At 48.5% G+C, this 16,792-nt stretch overlaps 3 protein-coding genes across 4 annotated transcripts; all 3 read right to left on the bottom strand.

Moving 5' to 3' along the window:
• Positions 1-6: 6 nt before the first annotated feature.
• DFL_009051 (uncharacterized protein) lies at positions 7-2,259 on the bottom strand (the record flags this gene model as incomplete). The annotated part of the gene is made up of 2 exons (XM_067638877.1): positions 7-1,852; positions 2,024-2,259. The coding sequence occupies 2 exons, from the start codon at positions 2,257-2,259 to the stop codon at positions 7-9; spliced, it is 2,082 nt and encodes a 693-aa protein (XP_067486721.1).
• A 2,161-nt stretch (positions 2,260-4,420) lies between these two features.
• On the bottom strand, positions 4,421-5,813 carry DFL_009050 (uncharacterized protein; the record flags this gene model as incomplete). 2 transcript variants are annotated; one of them, XM_067638876.1, is made up of 2 exons in its annotated part: positions 4,421-5,229; positions 5,300-5,813. In XM_067638876.1, 2 exons carry the CDS (start codon positions 5,811-5,813, stop codon positions 4,421-4,423), a joined length of 1,323 nt encoding a protein of 440 aa, XP_067486720.1. The 2 variants fall into 2 exon arrangements, with proteins under 2 accessions (XP_067486720.1, XP_067486719.1); XM_067638875.1 differs by having other exon boundaries at positions 5,555-5,813.
• A 2,827-nt stretch (positions 5,814-8,640) lies between these two features.
• DFL_009049 (uncharacterized protein) lies at positions 8,641-13,179 on the bottom strand (the record flags this gene model as incomplete). Its single annotated transcript, XM_067638873.1, has 3 exons — positions 8,641-8,681; positions 8,771-11,573; positions 11,647-13,179. The coding sequence occupies 3 exons, from the start codon at positions 13,177-13,179 to the stop codon at positions 8,641-8,643; spliced, it is 4,377 nt and encodes a 1,458-aa protein (XP_067486718.1).
• Positions 13,180-16,792: the final 3,613 nt, after the last annotated feature.

Below are 16,792 nucleotides of genomic sequence, written 5' to 3'. Positions count from 1 at the left end.
ACACATTTACCACCAGGAGTTGCCACCGCTAGGGTTTCCATAGCTGGAACCACCGCCGTAGCCTCCTCCGCTGCTGTAGCCGCCACCGCCGGAAGATCCGCCATAGCCACCGCTGGAGCCGCCTCCGTAGCCTCCTCCGCTGCTGTAGCCACCACCACCACCGCCAGAAGAGCCGCCATAGCCACCGGAGCTGCCACCGAATCCGCCGCTGCCGCCACCACCGCCGCTGCCGCCGAACTTACGGAAGTCACGATTAGCAGCGCCACCGCGGCCACGGCCTCCTCTAGAGCCACCGCCGCTGCGGCCACCGTAACCAGCTTCACGAGCAATTTGTTCCAAGAAAGCAGGGACCTCTTGGTTAGCTTCCTTCAAGAGCTCAGTCAACTCGCGAACAATGCCACGGTTGCCACGGTTGAAGAAAGCAGTGCTCAAACCAGTGTTTCCGGCACGACCAGTACGACCAATACGATGAACGTAATCGTCAACATCAGTAGGAAGATCGTAGTTGATGACGTGGGTAACATTCGGGATATCGAGACCACGGGCAGCAACAGCTGTGGCCACCATGATGGGGAAACGCCCTGTCCGGAACATCTCCAACGCCCTTTCACGTTCGCGTTGAGTACGGTCTCCGTGGATGGAGGTTGCTGGGAAATTCTGATTGATTAAGAAGTCGGAGAGAGTATCTGCCATCCTCTTTGTCTCAACGAAGATTAAAGTCAAACCACCTTGGTGGGCAGAAAGGATGTCGAGAAGGAAGCTTCGCTTGTCGTGGTCCTCGACATATTCGACACGCTGAGTGATGTTCTCGGATGTGGAACCAACACGGCCGACAGAGAGGAAAACGTAATCCTTCAAGAAATCGCGAGCGAGCATCTGAATATCGCGAGGGAAGGTAGCCGAAAACATGAGAGTTTGACGGCTGGTGACACCAGGCATATCTTCGCCTTCAACGATACGACGAATCTGGGGCTCGAAACCCATGTCAAGCATACGATCAGCCTCATCGAGAACAAGGTACTTGATGCTGGCGAGGGAGATACGACCGCGTTCTATGAGGTCGACAAGTCTGCCTGGGGTAGCAACCAAGAGATCGCATCCACGGTCCATCTGGCGGAGTTGTTGTCCGATATCAGCACCACCATAAACAACGCATGGCTTAACCCAAGATCGGTAGGCGAACTTTCGAGCCTCATCGAAGATCTGAGAGACAAGCTCACGGGTTGGGGCCAAAATCAAAGCGGTAGGATACGCCTTGCGAGAGCGCTGGAAGCCACCACCTTGGGCACTTGGTGGGGTTGGGGATGGACCAGTGGCAAAGGACTGGGAAAGAATGGGAAACAAGAAACCACCAGTCTTTCCGGAACCAGTTTGGGCACAGGCCATCAAATCACGGCCGCCCATGACGATTGGAATCGAGTATTTCTGGACAGGGGTTGGAACAGTATAGCGAGCAAGCTCGATGTTGGTCAAAAGGTGAGGATCGAGAGGAGGGTTGGTGAACGCAATAACCGGTTCTGGGACATTGGATCCAGAGGCCTCAACGGGAATATCATCATATTTCTCAAAGTTGATACCGGTTGATTGCTTCAAGGGGTCGTTAGGAACACCGAAGAGCTCACGTTCGAGCCTGCTGTTCGAGTTGCCGATGACATGCTTGCCGTCTCTCCAGTAACCTTCGCCGGAGGCACCACCACCACGGTTGCCGCCGCCAGAGCCACCGCCGGAGGCTGGGCTGCCGTACGCGTTTTCATTAAAAGGCCGCTGTTGTTGGCGAGGTTCCCATTTACTACCTGCGCTCGGGTTGAAGGATGGGGCATTAGCCCAGTTGCCACCAGAGCTTTGGTTATTCCTAGTGAAAGGCAGATGTTAGAACTTTTAGTAAATGGGAAGTAAATCGCGTGATTCTTGGACGACAGGCATCGTTCTAACTGCTCTAGACGAGGCAGCAACGCCGAGTTTTGCCAAAACAAGCTTCATCGCGATGAGATGACGTTCAGGGGAAATTATAGAGATTACTTACTGAGCCCAGGAGTTTCCGCCACGAGGAGCTGGAGGCCCGTTGTTGACTGGAGCAGGTCCGTTGTTTATCTGCTGAGGAGCCGGAGCAGCAGCCTGTTGCTGCATCTTGGCACGAAGATGGGGAGGGATGTAAGCCGGCCTACCGGCACCAGGGGCATTACCTCCAGCAGAGCCGTTAGGGGCGAAACGAGAATCTTGCATGCTCATGCCTTGCATGCCGTTAACGAGATCAGCCATAATGATGGTTGTTAAGAGAAGGAGTGGGTTTTAAAAAGGAGAAGATTGTGTGGTAGGATTGGATGGATGAATGCTAAAATAGTAGCAATGTTTGTCTGTCGGAGAGCAGAAGTAACGAGAACGAAAACTTCCGAAGCTGAAAGAAAGAAGAAAACCACCAGGGTAACAGCAGTCGAGGCCAGATGGTAAGGAAGGAAATAAGGAAGGGAGGATGTGTATATTAAGCAAGTAGGTTCTCCGGGGAGGTGTCGAGGAGAACAGCAATATCAAGAGTCGCAGAGAGGGCTTGACGGTAACTTAGATCTCGTCGAGATTCTTCTCTTCTTCTCTATTAAAAGGAAAGAAAAGAATGGAAGGCGTGTTCGACGATGTGAAGTTTCTATCGGGACAGAAGACAGCGATGCCGGACGTTTGGCTCTAGCTGGCAGGCCAAACTAGGACAGTCTATTAGGAAATGAAACCTGAAAAATACCGAAGCTAAGGGGCGGAAGAGGACACTTCTGTATCTAATGAAGCAGATACAGGAGAGTTCTCGTAGTCGTGAAGCCGAAGCAGAAGGAAGAGCGATCGTTTCGTGATATCGTTGGGAATGAACGTCTCTTTCGAAGGAAACAAAAGACACGAACGGGAATTAAACGATATAACGAAGAAAAGCGAAACAGTCTATGGATTAAACGGAGAATAGGAAAAAAGAAGCCTTCTTATTCCCCCGAGATTAAGCTTGGGAGGGTGATGATGGTGATGGTGATGATGGTGATGATGGGAGGTGTAGTTCGTGGGTGAGGAAGGAAGAAGGAAGAAGAAGGAGAAAGGTTGTTGAAGTCGATGGAGGCAACAATATAAAAAAAAAAAAAAAAAAAAAGTTAGTTGGCACACACACTCAACTGCAACAAACACAATTTTTGGGTGGACTTTGCCCACACACCAAACACTATTTCCAAACAGGAACCACATCAAATGGTGGCGAAGTAGTGCCGACGCTAACAAACTTTTCCCTTTCTTTAAATTCTCTTTGAAGTATGTACATATGCTCGTTCTATCTGTCTATCACTTCAGGCTTCTTTTGTCAGAGGTCGATTGTGCTGACTCTTATCTCTGGCTAGCATGTATCTTTCATGGCAAACAGGACACAAGAAACATCACTATCAAGCTCAAACGTCCTATATATGGTGGCCAAAGCAGTAACATCTAAAATTTAAAAAGAGTACAAGTGGTTTCCAGGCAATAACTTTGAAAGCCTCGAAAAGAAGGCTTCAAAAGAAACCCAGGCGGAAAAGAGACATCTGTCACTGGCTCGGACTAGAACCCTGAACACATCATTCAAACTCCAATAAATCCACTTTACCCCTTTTGGGGCTGAGGAGCTGGCTCTTCCGTATACACCGCTGCCTCAGGACATCTGCATCTGGGAGCTCATGCAAGGTGAAAGGAGGTCTGGCCATGTAAGGCCCGTAGATGCCTCTTGTTTTTCCTCTGTTTCTCTCTGCGTGCGGAATGGGGAAACCTCTGCACCCACTAACCGGATTCGTTCTTCCTATCGTCGGTTTACGTCAGGGGAGCTATATCAACTAATGATATAGCCTGTGATAGTGCTGACAAAGGCCGGCCGTTCACCCAACCGCTGGCTCATCCAATGTCTCTTCCTCGTATCGACATGTGATGGCCAACGTCATATATGTATAGTATAACTTTGTCAATTTATTCCCATGCTTACACACAGGTTCCTATTTTATTGATTGATATCCTATCCTAATGCTAGTTACTATATACACGACAAGACGCAAGTAGACAAAGGAAATTTTAACAAAAAAATAAAATATATAATAAATAAATAAAACTCCGACAAGATATAAACCGAACCCTGGATAAAAAACAAAAGAACCTTCCTCGGTATCAACGGATATCGTGGATTCGGACCCTCGCTTCCAAAACGTCGAGAATCAGCCTAATCTCCAAGATATTAAAGCCCGAAAAAACGCCTGTTACCAACAGCTTGTCAAAAGCTTGTTGCAAAATGACCGCCCAACACAACCTTTGATACAAATTCCCCTACCCCCTGTTATATCCTTATATTCCTCGCTAAGGGTGTTATTAACCCTCTGGGCGAATGATCTAGCCATGGCATGTCGACACAAGACTAGACTCTGTTGTAACCGTATGTCTACACCCTCCCAAACATATTCCTAACCTTCTTCACCGCCCCAACAACCTTCTTCGGCGTCATCCCAAACTTCTTCAAAAACTCCACCGTCTCATTACTACCCAATCCAAACCCCTGTTCCCCCTTCATCTCAACAATACCATTATTAGATACTGCATAATTATACCTCTTCTCCTCCTGCATCACAGGCATAGTAGGCATCACCACCTTCGCCCTTTCCCTAACATCCTCCACCCTCTCTCCCACCTTCTCTTCCTCCTCCTCAGAAACAGAAGAGTGAACACTCTTATCCGAAGAACCCCTACTCCCAACTCTTTCACTCCCAGGCTCAAAATAGCAAATATTACAAATACTCCTATAATCAGCCGAATCAATCGCTTTTCTTTCCGCTACAGTCTCAACATCGACTGATACCGTCTTCGTAACCATGATGGTTAACGGTATATCCTCAGGTAAAGTTCCAATTGATGTATCTCTAGATAATAATGAAAAGGCCGTCCCGGGCCTTGGGGTGGTCGGGCTGTTTGTGTATGATGTACCCGGTCGAGGTGTAGAAGGGCTGGCTGCCCATGATGTTCCGGGTCTTGGGGTGGAAGGGCTATACCCGAATGATGAACCCGGCTTAGGAGTAGTTGGTGTATTTGAAAAGAAACTCCCCAGTCTCGGGGTGCTTGGGCTAGCCGCCCATGACGTCCCAAGTCTGGGAGGATCGTTGGCCCAAGGGGTAGCAGGTGAGCTCACAGGCGTATTGCCAGCGTCTTTATATAGCTCCCTCAGCTCTGGCGTCGACTTTCTATCAAGATCAAGTCCTAAATTCCACAATATTAACGTTAGCCTTGTATCCTCTGCCCAATATAAAGTATCCTTTAAACCACCCACCAATCCTCCCACAATCCCTCCCCATCACCCTCCAAAACTTCTCCATATCCCCTCCATAATGCACACACTCCAACTTAACACAAACCCCCAATTCATCCAACAACCTAGCATTCGTACAAACACACGACAAACTCTCCGAACCATACAACCTCTCCGGCACTTCCCCGCTACATTTATACGAACACACAGGGTAAAACAACTTTTTATCTCCATCCGTATACCCCGCCAGATTCAACACTCTTAGAGGGGTAGTACCTTTCATCATCTGCTGCTGTCCCGCCTGCTGATACACCGGCTGAGGAGGCGTAGGCAGCGGCGGAATCCACGGCGGAAGCGGTAAATGACTACCGTCATTCAACAGATCAATCTCTTGATCCGGGTCCTGATGTGCCTGTGGTGCTGGATGCTGATAATCTAACAATTGTGCAGAGTCATATTCAATACTATCAAAACTCGTTCGATCTCTTCGACGACGACCGTATGCCACCGCTAGATCGGTGTTGATATTGAGCATTGTCAGCCCACCAGGCAGGCCTAATACCGATCTTCTATTCATGACGGGAAGCGTATGACCCAGTGTGAAAATGATGATGGAAAACTGTGATGTTCGGATGATGATGGGGTTATTATAAGAATGATTGCAAAGGTGCGTCGAAGACCCTCCTGGAACCTTGCGCTATCTTTTTGCAATTGAAGTTCCCGGTCTAGTTACTATACTTATATATCCTTACGATATAATTCGCTTCGGACAAATAGTTTATATGTAATATTCCGATATCCGTTCAACGATTTCACTATATCCCGTTTCGGGTTATCATCTGGTCTCAGCCCACGCAAAACGTGATTGGGCGAAAAGGGCATAGGCAAAATCCACCGTCGATAGGCTGAGGTTTTCTTGGTGAAGACCAAAAGTTAGTCCGGCGAGGCACTGTTACGTCGGTGGGAAAAAGAAAGAGTTAGACGCTGTGGAAAACGGAGCAAAAAAGCCATGCTGGGAACACGGCAAAACCTGGCTACCACGGCAAAAGTGTACTAGTATTGCTAGTACTCGCATGGCGAAGAAGTAAAATGGTGGATATGAATGTGAAGCCAGAAATTAAATCATACAGCTCGCATAGCCAAGTTGCATACGTACGGTCGTCAGCTGTAAAAGAAAAGGTAACTTTCTTAAACCCTAGCGAAGTATGAAAAAACAGGCAACCGAGAAGGGCGTGGAGGACGTATAAAAATAACTAACCGTTGAGAATGGGCGTTCCTCGTTAAACGGGCTTGCTCCTACCGCCAACGTAGAATACTACCACCTAATAGCCAGGTGCTGGGCAAGCTTGCTTCTTTCCTTCCTCGTCCATAGGATTCGTGCGAAGCCAACGCTATACCACCACCCGAAAAAACCGTTAACAACGGGTAATAGTATAGGGAAGACTATAGATCCATCGACCTTTTGGAGTCGTGATCTAAAATTCCGTATTTGATTTGGGGCCCGCATCTGATAGGTTTGTACCTGCTCGAATCATTGAAATGCAAATGCACAATCCGCATTCCAACCCGATTTGACGAACCGACGGTAACGCTATTCGAATCAAACCTCTGCACGTCACCTGAAAAATTTTTCCCTGGTGGAGTTCGTCGAACCGTTCTCTAGAAGCAGAAAAATATGCAGGACGCGAATGCAAGGAGGGTATCCTGCATTAGCTTTATCCACCGCTAGAAGGGCTAACGACGAGGAACCATAGTTCGTGTTCGGCATAACTGATCCGCCCAATTGCAAGCCTCAGAACAGAAGTTAAAATTTTTTTTTCCAAAAAAAAATTTACGAAAGAGACCTGAAAGCGTCCAACACCGTCGAATACCCTCCGCATGTGACCGTGGGACTCCGGCCGAAAAAATTAAAATCTTGGTCTTTATGCGCAGCAAAAACGCCTCTTCCGTAGTTTAACTCGTCTCTAGGTCTACGGTTCCCAGGGTGATAACTGCAATTAAGAAACCTATCCAACGTTAGTACGTCCTGATAATGAGGCGCACTAACTACCAGCTCCCCAGATTCTAGATCTCTAGGCTATCACACTTCATTATATGCAGGACGGGAAGACGAACTATCGATAAAAGAATGTTACGCGAAATTTGGTCGATTTTCCTTATATCCTTCTATATCCGTTTCTTAGCACATTTGCTATACTAACTCTGTGTCCTGTACTGTTCCTTGCAGATTCGGGCGGTGTCTCTGCATACTTCCAAACCTGCAACAGAATTCGAAGCCAAAATACTAGCTCTTGGTAACCCCGTCGATTCCTGGGGTTTTATCGTTACACTTCACAACCCGACACCAAAAAATTCGCAATTGATGCATCATGTCACAAAAGACTAAGAAACAAGTAATTTGGGTACCTAGGTAGCTATAGTTAGCAGGCCAGAACCTCATAGTGTGATACAAGGAGCATATTCACACACCGGGGCCTTGCAGCTGCAAGGAACAATACATCAAAAATAAGATTCGAAAGTCGAATTGACAGGATCGTAGATGTTACCGCCAACTAGTGGTCTCTCCTATTATGTTATTCTCGTCTTGGGCTATCACAGGTAAAGCGGACTACAGGTATACGGACTCCCTTCGCTCCCTCAATTTTGGTGGGAGTCCCCAAAACTTACAAGAATTAAAAAGAATTAAACGATGGGGCTATCTTATCTCAACACAACCACAGATGCATTTACACACATATAAAACGCTACCACAAGTTTTACAGCTCCCAAAAGAAGAAGTGTAAGCAATGAAAGCTAAAGGCTGTATATAGCAAAACAAGAAGAGCTAAACTGGCCGTAATATAATGGGTGCAAGATGAAGATCAAATGCAAAGTTGCATGCTGAATCGAAAATACATAGTATTCCAAAGTAACATGCATTTTATTAAATAATATGCCAAAGTAACATCAACAGGTGCAAAATTGGCTCAAAAGCAAATATACAGTTCAAAATATGTATAAACGAACATGAGGAGGTAAAGAATCAAAACCACAAGTTTAAGGCAGCAATGGCAGCTCTCAAAGATCAACGTCATCCAACATACAAGTCGTAAAGAAATGAAAATAAAAGAAATGAGACCCACTTTCTAACGCATAGCAAATAGATCCGGGTATATCCTAGAAAGACTAAAGAGAAAAATACCTGTAACTTGTCAAACCGACCGAGTGCTTTCATACGTCGTACATACTATTCTCGTCGAATGGATTCGCTATTTCCAGGGATATGGTTAGCTCTCTACCCAAATGATCACACAGAAAACGAAAGGGACTACTTACGACTCTCCTCATTGTTAGCTCCTTTCCCTTTCAGTCCCGAAAACTTGCTACTGCTGAACAACCCCAACATGGTACTTTGCCGTCGACTCTTTTTATCGTTATTATTCAGTGACATGCTCCCGCCAATTGCGCCACCGCTCGAGAAAAAGGTAGAAGTAGGCGTCTGGGGCACCATACCAACTGCATTACTATTGCCATTGCCACCGCTACTAGTGCTCTTCTCATCCTTGGAATCCAGATTGAAGTTCATTCTACGCGGTGTAGATGGAAGACCTGGGCCTGGAGCTGCCGTTACAGGGGCTGCAAGAAGGTTGGATTGGCTAGAAGTAGGGGCGGGTTGCGATGATGGTGCGTGAGTGTACGCCGGCTGAGTATATTGTGGTTGCTGAGTTTGACCCGAGTACTGCTGCGTCCACGGTGCCGGGTACGATTGCGCAAGGGTCTTCTCTTGAGGTTGAGGTTCGGCCAATTCCCTTGCGTTATGGGTGTGTTCGCCGTAACCTTCCTCGCCTGGTTTGAAGAAGATCGATGAGTACTCCAAGATGAACAGAGAGAAGACACCAGCAGGAATGTTCAGTGTAGGCGAGAACACAATGCCGACGTTCCTAACCGTCATCTTGTTTTCGGCCGCATTGTCGACAATCTGGATAAGGTGTTGGGCCAGTACTTTGAGGAGAGTAAAATTCTCGATCGGTAGTAGGTGGACTAGCTGGTTGAGACGCGGTACTCGGTTCGATTTGTCGTCATCTTCCAACGCGGCGACGAACTCTCCATGCAGATCTCTGGTAAGAAGGTTATGCGGCAGCTCTCGCAAGTAGAGCTTCAGTAGTCCAGCAACGGCATGAGGGTCATGGTACTCTTCGTCAGCCAGCAGATTCACATCTGCATTGGTATTGAACCTATCTCTCAACTGCCTGATACTTGTGTTGGATCCACTTAACCTAAAGATACCTTCTTCCTGCCACGCGCCGCGAGCATCAAGGTATTCAATGCAGCGGTAGACGACTGACGGGATCTCCAAGTCGACGCCTGGCGGCTTACTAACCTCGACGGCATCACCTAGAGATGCGCCGAAGACGCTTCTCGATGGTGGTATCTTGGTCGGTACATTGGCAGACGGTGTTGCCGGCGGGGCACCGTCTAGAGTGGCGTGGTGTTCACCCGAGTTTTTGTGGTGCATAAAACCAAAGAGTCCCCCCTTCTTCTTGCCGTGTTTGGTTCTCTCGACGGCATCCGCAGCGACACCTGTTATAAACTTGCCTCCTAAGGTCGACGCAATCCCCGTAATAACGCTTTTCTCGCCACTGTGGTCTGACATTTTCGATACCGTAGATACTGTCGAAAGAGGAGATGGGTTATCTCTTCTTCTATCGATCGCGGGTGGGCCATGGATCGGTGCCTGGCCTTGGACCATATTTTCATAGGACACCGCCCTTAGATTGTCCCCCGGCTGGGGTTGCCCTTCTTCGGCTAGGCTGGCTTTCCTTTTTTCGCTAGTGACCGAAGCGGTATCGTCGTTCCTTCGTCTCTCGCTGATTATCGAAGCGGTGTCGTCCTGTTCATCCGAATAGTGTACATATTGCAAAAGGCAATCCACCCATTCGTCCCTTTCAGCATCATTTTCTGCACACAAGACGTGCCTTATGGAGCTTGACGGGTTGTTGCGCTTCGGCTCCAAAATCAAAAAGGCATGACGGTATTGGTTCTCGCCATCCTCAGGATTATCCGAGCGCGGTTGGTTATTCGACTGTTTCCCAATCTGAGCATTTGGTAGACGGATGGAACCCAAGTGGGAACCTCCTTTGTGCTCAAAATATCTCAGAATGGGACCTTCAAGGATGAAGTAACGAGATTTCCAGCCACCGAAATTCTTTCCTCGCTTCCTGAGCGACCCTTCCTTTGTTATTCTGCGGTCGCCGCTGGGTTGGTAGGGGATATTAGACAAGCTGTCTTTATTACTATGCAAGCTAGCCGTATCACTCCCTGTCGTCGACTCGACAACATCCACGGAAAGATATTCGCAAAGCGCCTGGCCCGCCCTCTGGTCCAATGGAATGGTATTCAAGATGGACACAAAATACTCCTCGATCGCAGCTTTACGACCTTCGATATTTGCAGGCGAATGATTTGTGAACAACGTCATATTGGGCAACTTGGCCGTGAAGTTCTTCGGATTTGCGAATTGCCTCACTTGAGAATCGAGTATTCCTAGTGTGTTGACGTCCTTCTCAACACGCCAGAGCTCGTTCCCGTTGGTGCGAGAGAATGTGGCTAGGACGAAAACGATCTGGTCTCGTCCCTTTGCATAATCCCCTCGAGCTCTCATCCGCGTCGACAAGACCTTGGCATCAATGGTCTGCAATGCAGGAGGTACTATAAGTAACCTATCGTCACCGCCTTTGGCAATGCCGTTCAAAGAACTGGCTTCCTTGGCAAAGTCACCAGGTGCCTTCTCTTCTTGCTTGACTTCCCGTGCCAAGGAGGCCATTTGCGGCAAGTTCATGAGTTGCTCATGAATGTTGGTAACAGGTTGTTCGGCCATTTGAGAAAGGAAAGTGGCCTGGCGCGTTGGAGATAGTAATCCAGGGCTCAAAGGGCCATTGTGGTTTCCGGCCAAACTCGAGGCGGCGGAACCTGGGAATCCAGATCTTGGGGATAGCGGTGGGGATAGTGGACCTCCAAGTCTACCCTCCATCCTTGGCTGCCGTGGAGAAAGCAATGGTGACGCAAGCGGTCGATCAACAGGTCTAGGACTAAGCGGCAAGCCAAGTCCAAGTGCCGGACTCTTCAATGCATTGGACGAGCCTTTAAGGGTAAGCCCACGAGGTGGGGCCGTAAGCGTGGTTGACTTGATATTATCTCCTCCATCGAACGTCATCTTCCTTGGAAGTCCAGGCGAAATCATGGCTTCCTGTTGACGAAGTACCTCTCGAGCCTGATCTTCGGTCAGGTCTGTAGGTGCGGGTACCTTGGGGTCATCCTGTATAATCAAGATTAGTCACCATTTCCAAATAATATCCGATATCAAGCCCGAACGATGACTAAGATCTTACCTTTTGAACCGAGAATCCTTGGGCCGACTGTTGCAGCTGCAGTGGTGCGGGTGCCCTCTTCCTCGATAGACCCGGTGTAGGCATGCCCGGCGTTGGCATGCCAGGTGTCGGCGCCGATGGCTCACTACTCTTTGTAGACTTGGAAAGGTCCAAATTCGAAGGTCCCTTTCTCTGGCCATTCCCCAGACTCCCCACTATGTGTTGCTCTTCATCTGGCATAACCTGATGAAGACCAGATATTTGAGCTGTTGCGTCTTGCGGTGACATTGGGTAAGGCGCGATGTGCTCGTCGACTGTGGAAAATGTATCACTCCGTGTAAGCTCCTTAATCGAAGTTCGACCATCCAAAGAGGCGGCGTCGGTGTCGTGTGGGTCGCTTGGGGTAGGCGAAGCAACGGATCTCGGATCTGCCCCAGCCGGAAGAGGCGGTACGGCACTCAATTGCTCCTTTAGCTTCTTCCTATACCTCTCCTTATCCTTCATTGCCTTTTCTAGGTCCCGGTTGAGGCTTAAAATCATCGACCGCTGCTTATCTACCAGCCTCCATAGCTGCGAATTTTGAGAGGCTGCCTGCGCTTTATCCTTCAGCAAGTGAGAAATCAAAGCCTCCGCAGAACCTGCAGCTTGAATGAGGGTGGCAATTTCCTCCGGAGTCCGTTCGCCGGTTTGATTTTGTGTGAAAATATTGCTTATCGCCGCATCGACTGATGACGAGCGCGGACCTCCCGCCCTCGCGCCAGGCGCGGGCAAAGCTCCCTCGGACGCCATTCCCGTTTGTGAATTCCCACCGCTTCGCGCAGAAGAGTCCGCCTCTGGAACAGAGCGTAATTTCTTCAGGTGTTGTTGAGGTGTGTTATTACCCCGCTCCGATGGTCGTGATCCAGGCCTCGACCCTGTCGATCGTAAAGACTCGTTACTCGACGTGGATAAAGGCCGTCGCGGTGAGGCCCCGGTGACAATGTATTGTGAAGTTGCGGGCGACTGTTCGTTTATCGATCGGTCCGCTGAGGAGTACGAATTCTGAGATCCCTCAGATCCCACAGGCGACGCGAATCCGTGCAAGGAGTAATTCTGACCTTGTTGCTGATGTTGTTGATGTTGTTGTTGATGATGATACTGGGCCTGCTGTTGCTGCTGCAATTGTTGATGGTTTCGTCCCTCGTCCGCGTAGAATTGCGCTGTGGACGGGCGGCCTTCAGGTGTAGTGGACCGTTGGTCGAGGTTGTCCCAGCTCAGTTCTTGTTCGAGAAATTGGGCTTTTGTCCGGGGTGAAGCGAGGGCGAGCTCGGTTGCGGCCAATGCACGTCGTCTGCTTTCCTCAAACGATATCTCCTCTTTCCCTTTGCGCTGATACTTGACGGGTGCGATTTTGCTCCTTAAACCGGGAGACTGTTGCGCGTTCGCGATCAAATGCTGAAGAATCGTGGGATTGTTCTGGAGGTAGTGATTGTTCAAAAGATTATTATTACCGCTCCCGTCAGACGAAGACACTTTGTCCACGAACGGAGCCGACAAGGATTGAAAATGTGACATTTGGTGCAACTGCCTGGTGCCCTTGTATGAGAAGGCCAGGCAATAGAAAAAACAACAGGGTGACCGCCCAACCAACCGAAATTTCGAAGCAGGAGCGGGCCTAGCCCAACCAACCACAGGCTGCGGGGCTGACCTGACCGTCGGAAAGAATGGGATAAAAGCTGTATCAAAAGGGCGGGTTCACTAGTGCGCTACTGATAGGTGGGGACTTGCCTCTTTCTTCCCACTGGATCTTTCCTCGTAAGGGGTGGGTTCAAAGGAAACGAAAGATGAAATTTCCCGCTGAAAATCAGCTGTTCGTGGGAAACGAAGGCTGGGAAACGAACAGACAGCGAAAACGGCTGCTTTGCTTTGACAATTCAACAATAAGAAGGGGGTAAGAGTCCAGGCGTTAATGTGATATTAATTCAATCGATTAATTATTACCGTTAATAATTTGTGGGATGTTGGCGTGAGGAATAGATGAAAAAAGAAATAAGAGCGATAGTCCAAAGGGCTTTGCAGCCGCCGTCGATGAGGCCTTGATATGGTCTCTTTGTTCGGGGTGGGGTTGCCGCCGAGGGGTCCAAGTCCTTTGTCCAGGGCTTGGGTGACTGGTTTCGATTGTGATAAACGAACGGGCGCCCGCCTGTTCCACAGCACACAGCGCGAGATGATCCGGAATGGGCAGTTCAGCGACAAGTTCTTGAACGAGACTATGGATGTGCCTGTCTGTTGAGCGAGCATTTATAAAGTTAGAGCCTTGAACGCCTTCCAACATTTGCATTTACGCACTCGATATCCGAGCCGTCTCCCCAATTGTCGATGCGCAATGAAGCATCTTCGTCTAAGAAAGTTAATGTACCTGTCAAATTCAGATGCCTGGCGTGATGTTATAATGTTGGATATATATATAAAATTGAAACGTGGGTTATGGAGGATCGCCCCTCCTGTATAATCTGCCGGTGAACTGGTCCGCCTATAACAACCTTTAACAGAAGAACGTCGTCGTAGGCGTCAGCATCTCTACATATATATGAAAGAAAGTACGACCCTTGAGAGCTCTAGCACCGGCTCGAAGACGCTGTTTTAAAGCAAATTTTTCAAGGGAATTCGACTTCATCAAGTGTCCGTACATAAATAATTTGAGGCAAACCTAATCAATGCTCGTACCTCGGAATGGTTACTGCAATCCTTCCGGACCGCGCACAGCCGGAGATGTTGAAATTATCGAAGCTTCTATAAATGGTCTGCTGTCAAGGGATCCGGCGGCGTCGAACTCGTTATGTTCGATCGTCAAATAGTGGCGCTCTTCTCAATCTTGCGTGCAGATTCTGTAAGTACTGATGTTTTGCAGGCAAAGCCAGCGCAACCAAGGATGTCGAATGGGTATCGCTAGAAGATCCGAAATAATAGATGATAGACCTAAAAGAGGTTAATATGACCCCACGACTGATTAGGGGAACCGTGGATATCGCGTTCAAAGGAAGACGAAGAGTAAAAGAGGGACTCGGATGAAAGATACTCCAAAGGAAATAAAAGGAAAAAGAATAAGCACGTCTAAGATGTTGAAACACAGGTGTCAGGAGATAGCTTGCCTGCAAACCTCACGTACACTGGCCTTTTGTCGACCTTGGCTAGTCAGTACCAATCAATGACGACGGTTCAGGGCCAAAGATCGCTAGTACCAAGCGCTCGTAACCAATTGCTCGGGAAGTATGTGGTAAAAAGGCACGACCGGACCTGGACTAGACCTTCATAAAAAAGAGGGCCTTCCGTTACTTTGCCCTACGGATGCACTGCCTAACCGAAGGGTCGTCGTGATGCTTCATTCTTCTCCCCTAATTGCGCCGGGGAAGGGCGCAGCAGATTCAAAGATCCTCACCCTTCGGTTTCGCCAGCAGGATGTCCCATTCCTCGACGGAGAGACAAAAAGTCAAGTCACAAGTCAAGTGTCTACTTGACAAACGGCAGTCAACGTCCGCTCATAGGCTAACCGGCCTTCCAAAGACTTTAGCTCCAAAGCAGTCAGAGCTCGAAGGAGCCAATGAGCAGCGGGAACAACCCCTGCCCGCATGGATCCAGAGAAGCGGGATACCCCTGGCAGAAAGGGGATACATTTTCAAGAACGGCTTGAAGATGCAACACATGACCCTCATTTTTTTCCCTTCTATCAACGACTTTTGAATGAATCGAGCGGGATCGATCTGAATAAACCCGCTATTGCCTCTTTCCGGCTGATGGAGATGGGTTCTTGATGAAAGGCTCAACCATCATGGCGTCGGATGGCGGCGGAGATAGCGGCACCCCAACCTATTTCCACACAATCCTCTAGTTTCTGTAGATCCATTTTCAATATCATCGGTATCGTCTCATATCCAGTCAGTCTGAAATGAAGCTGCATACTGGTTGTATCTATATTTCAAATCTCCAAACCCTCACAGCCCATGCATCTATTGATGATCCAACCGAGCCTCCGAATCAACAGTTTCACACTCAGACTTACCAAAAAGTTCCGCGAGAATCGATGGGTTCTAAAAAGCAATCAGTTGATCTTCGTTCCAGGCGGCGAAACATGGTTTGGTGGATATTGGCGGGCGCTTAGAGGGGCCACTGGCAGCAAGCAGTTCGAACGTTAGGTAAGAAAGTGCAGGGTGGTTTGGCCCCACTTTCCTTTTCCCCACCCAACAAATGTTACCGAGAATTTATGCCAAACCAGAACACCAAAAGATGCAAACGAGGTCGACATGATACGATATTTTCCGAGGCCAGCAAACCCACGCTGGTCAAAGTACTTACATTATGTATCCATAGACATATAAATTCTGGGGAAGCGTTTAATTGTTTACGATACCGAAAAGGCTTCAAGTTTGTATACTCAGGACTAATGAGTAACAAACATTTATAAAATACCCGTCGGCTTCGCCTGGCATTGACATCGGCACCAAATATCTACTACACAGTACGTAGTATGGTACTTACGTAGGTACTTACTTACACTACGGCTAGCCAAAAGACTTCTCCACATGGCTGCACCCATCGGCGCTTAACTTTAAAAAACGCCTTCGTCATTCTCTTTCCCCCTCAATCATTGTCCACTCACAAACAATCCGATTTCCAGCCCAGCTTTGAAGTCTCGACGCCTCTTAGAAAAAAGGAAATAAACTTCGCTGCAGCCCTGACCTGATTTGCGGGGCGTCCCGTCCATTATCAGTTTTGTCACGTAAGGTCTCTATGTCACCACAGTTTTCCAAAGTATGAACGAGGGGCGGAACCTTCCCTATCAAATCGAATGTATTCCCAGATATAGACAGGGGAAACCTTCATATGTACTTTACCACAATCCAGCCTGAACGGGATCAATCCAAATTCTATATTTCCGCACAGATACATTTGCATCGTCGAGCCAGCTCGGCCACAGCAGTGCATCCGAGCCTTCACAGTTTACTTACAATATCAACTAAGTCGCAGCGTTACGGCGCAGTGTAGGGGAACTACACTACAGCGTGTGAATATGTCCCGCAAATACAAAGGGCCGCATCGATGGCATGCCAGCCTCGACACAATTATATGGCGCAGTTGGATGTCATACCAGGATAAAACGCCCAAAAGCTGCACGATGCAACAGTGCTCT

The sequence above is a fragment of the Arthrobotrys flagrans genome, assembly GCF_004000055.1.
Source record: "Arthrobotrys flagrans strain CBS H-5679 chromosome Unknown unitig_1, whole genome shotgun sequence".
NCBI lineage: Eukaryota > Fungi > Ascomycota > Orbiliomycetes > Orbiliales > Orbiliaceae > Arthrobotrys > Arthrobotrys flagrans.
This window is presented reverse-complemented; position numbering and strand designations above follow the sequence as displayed.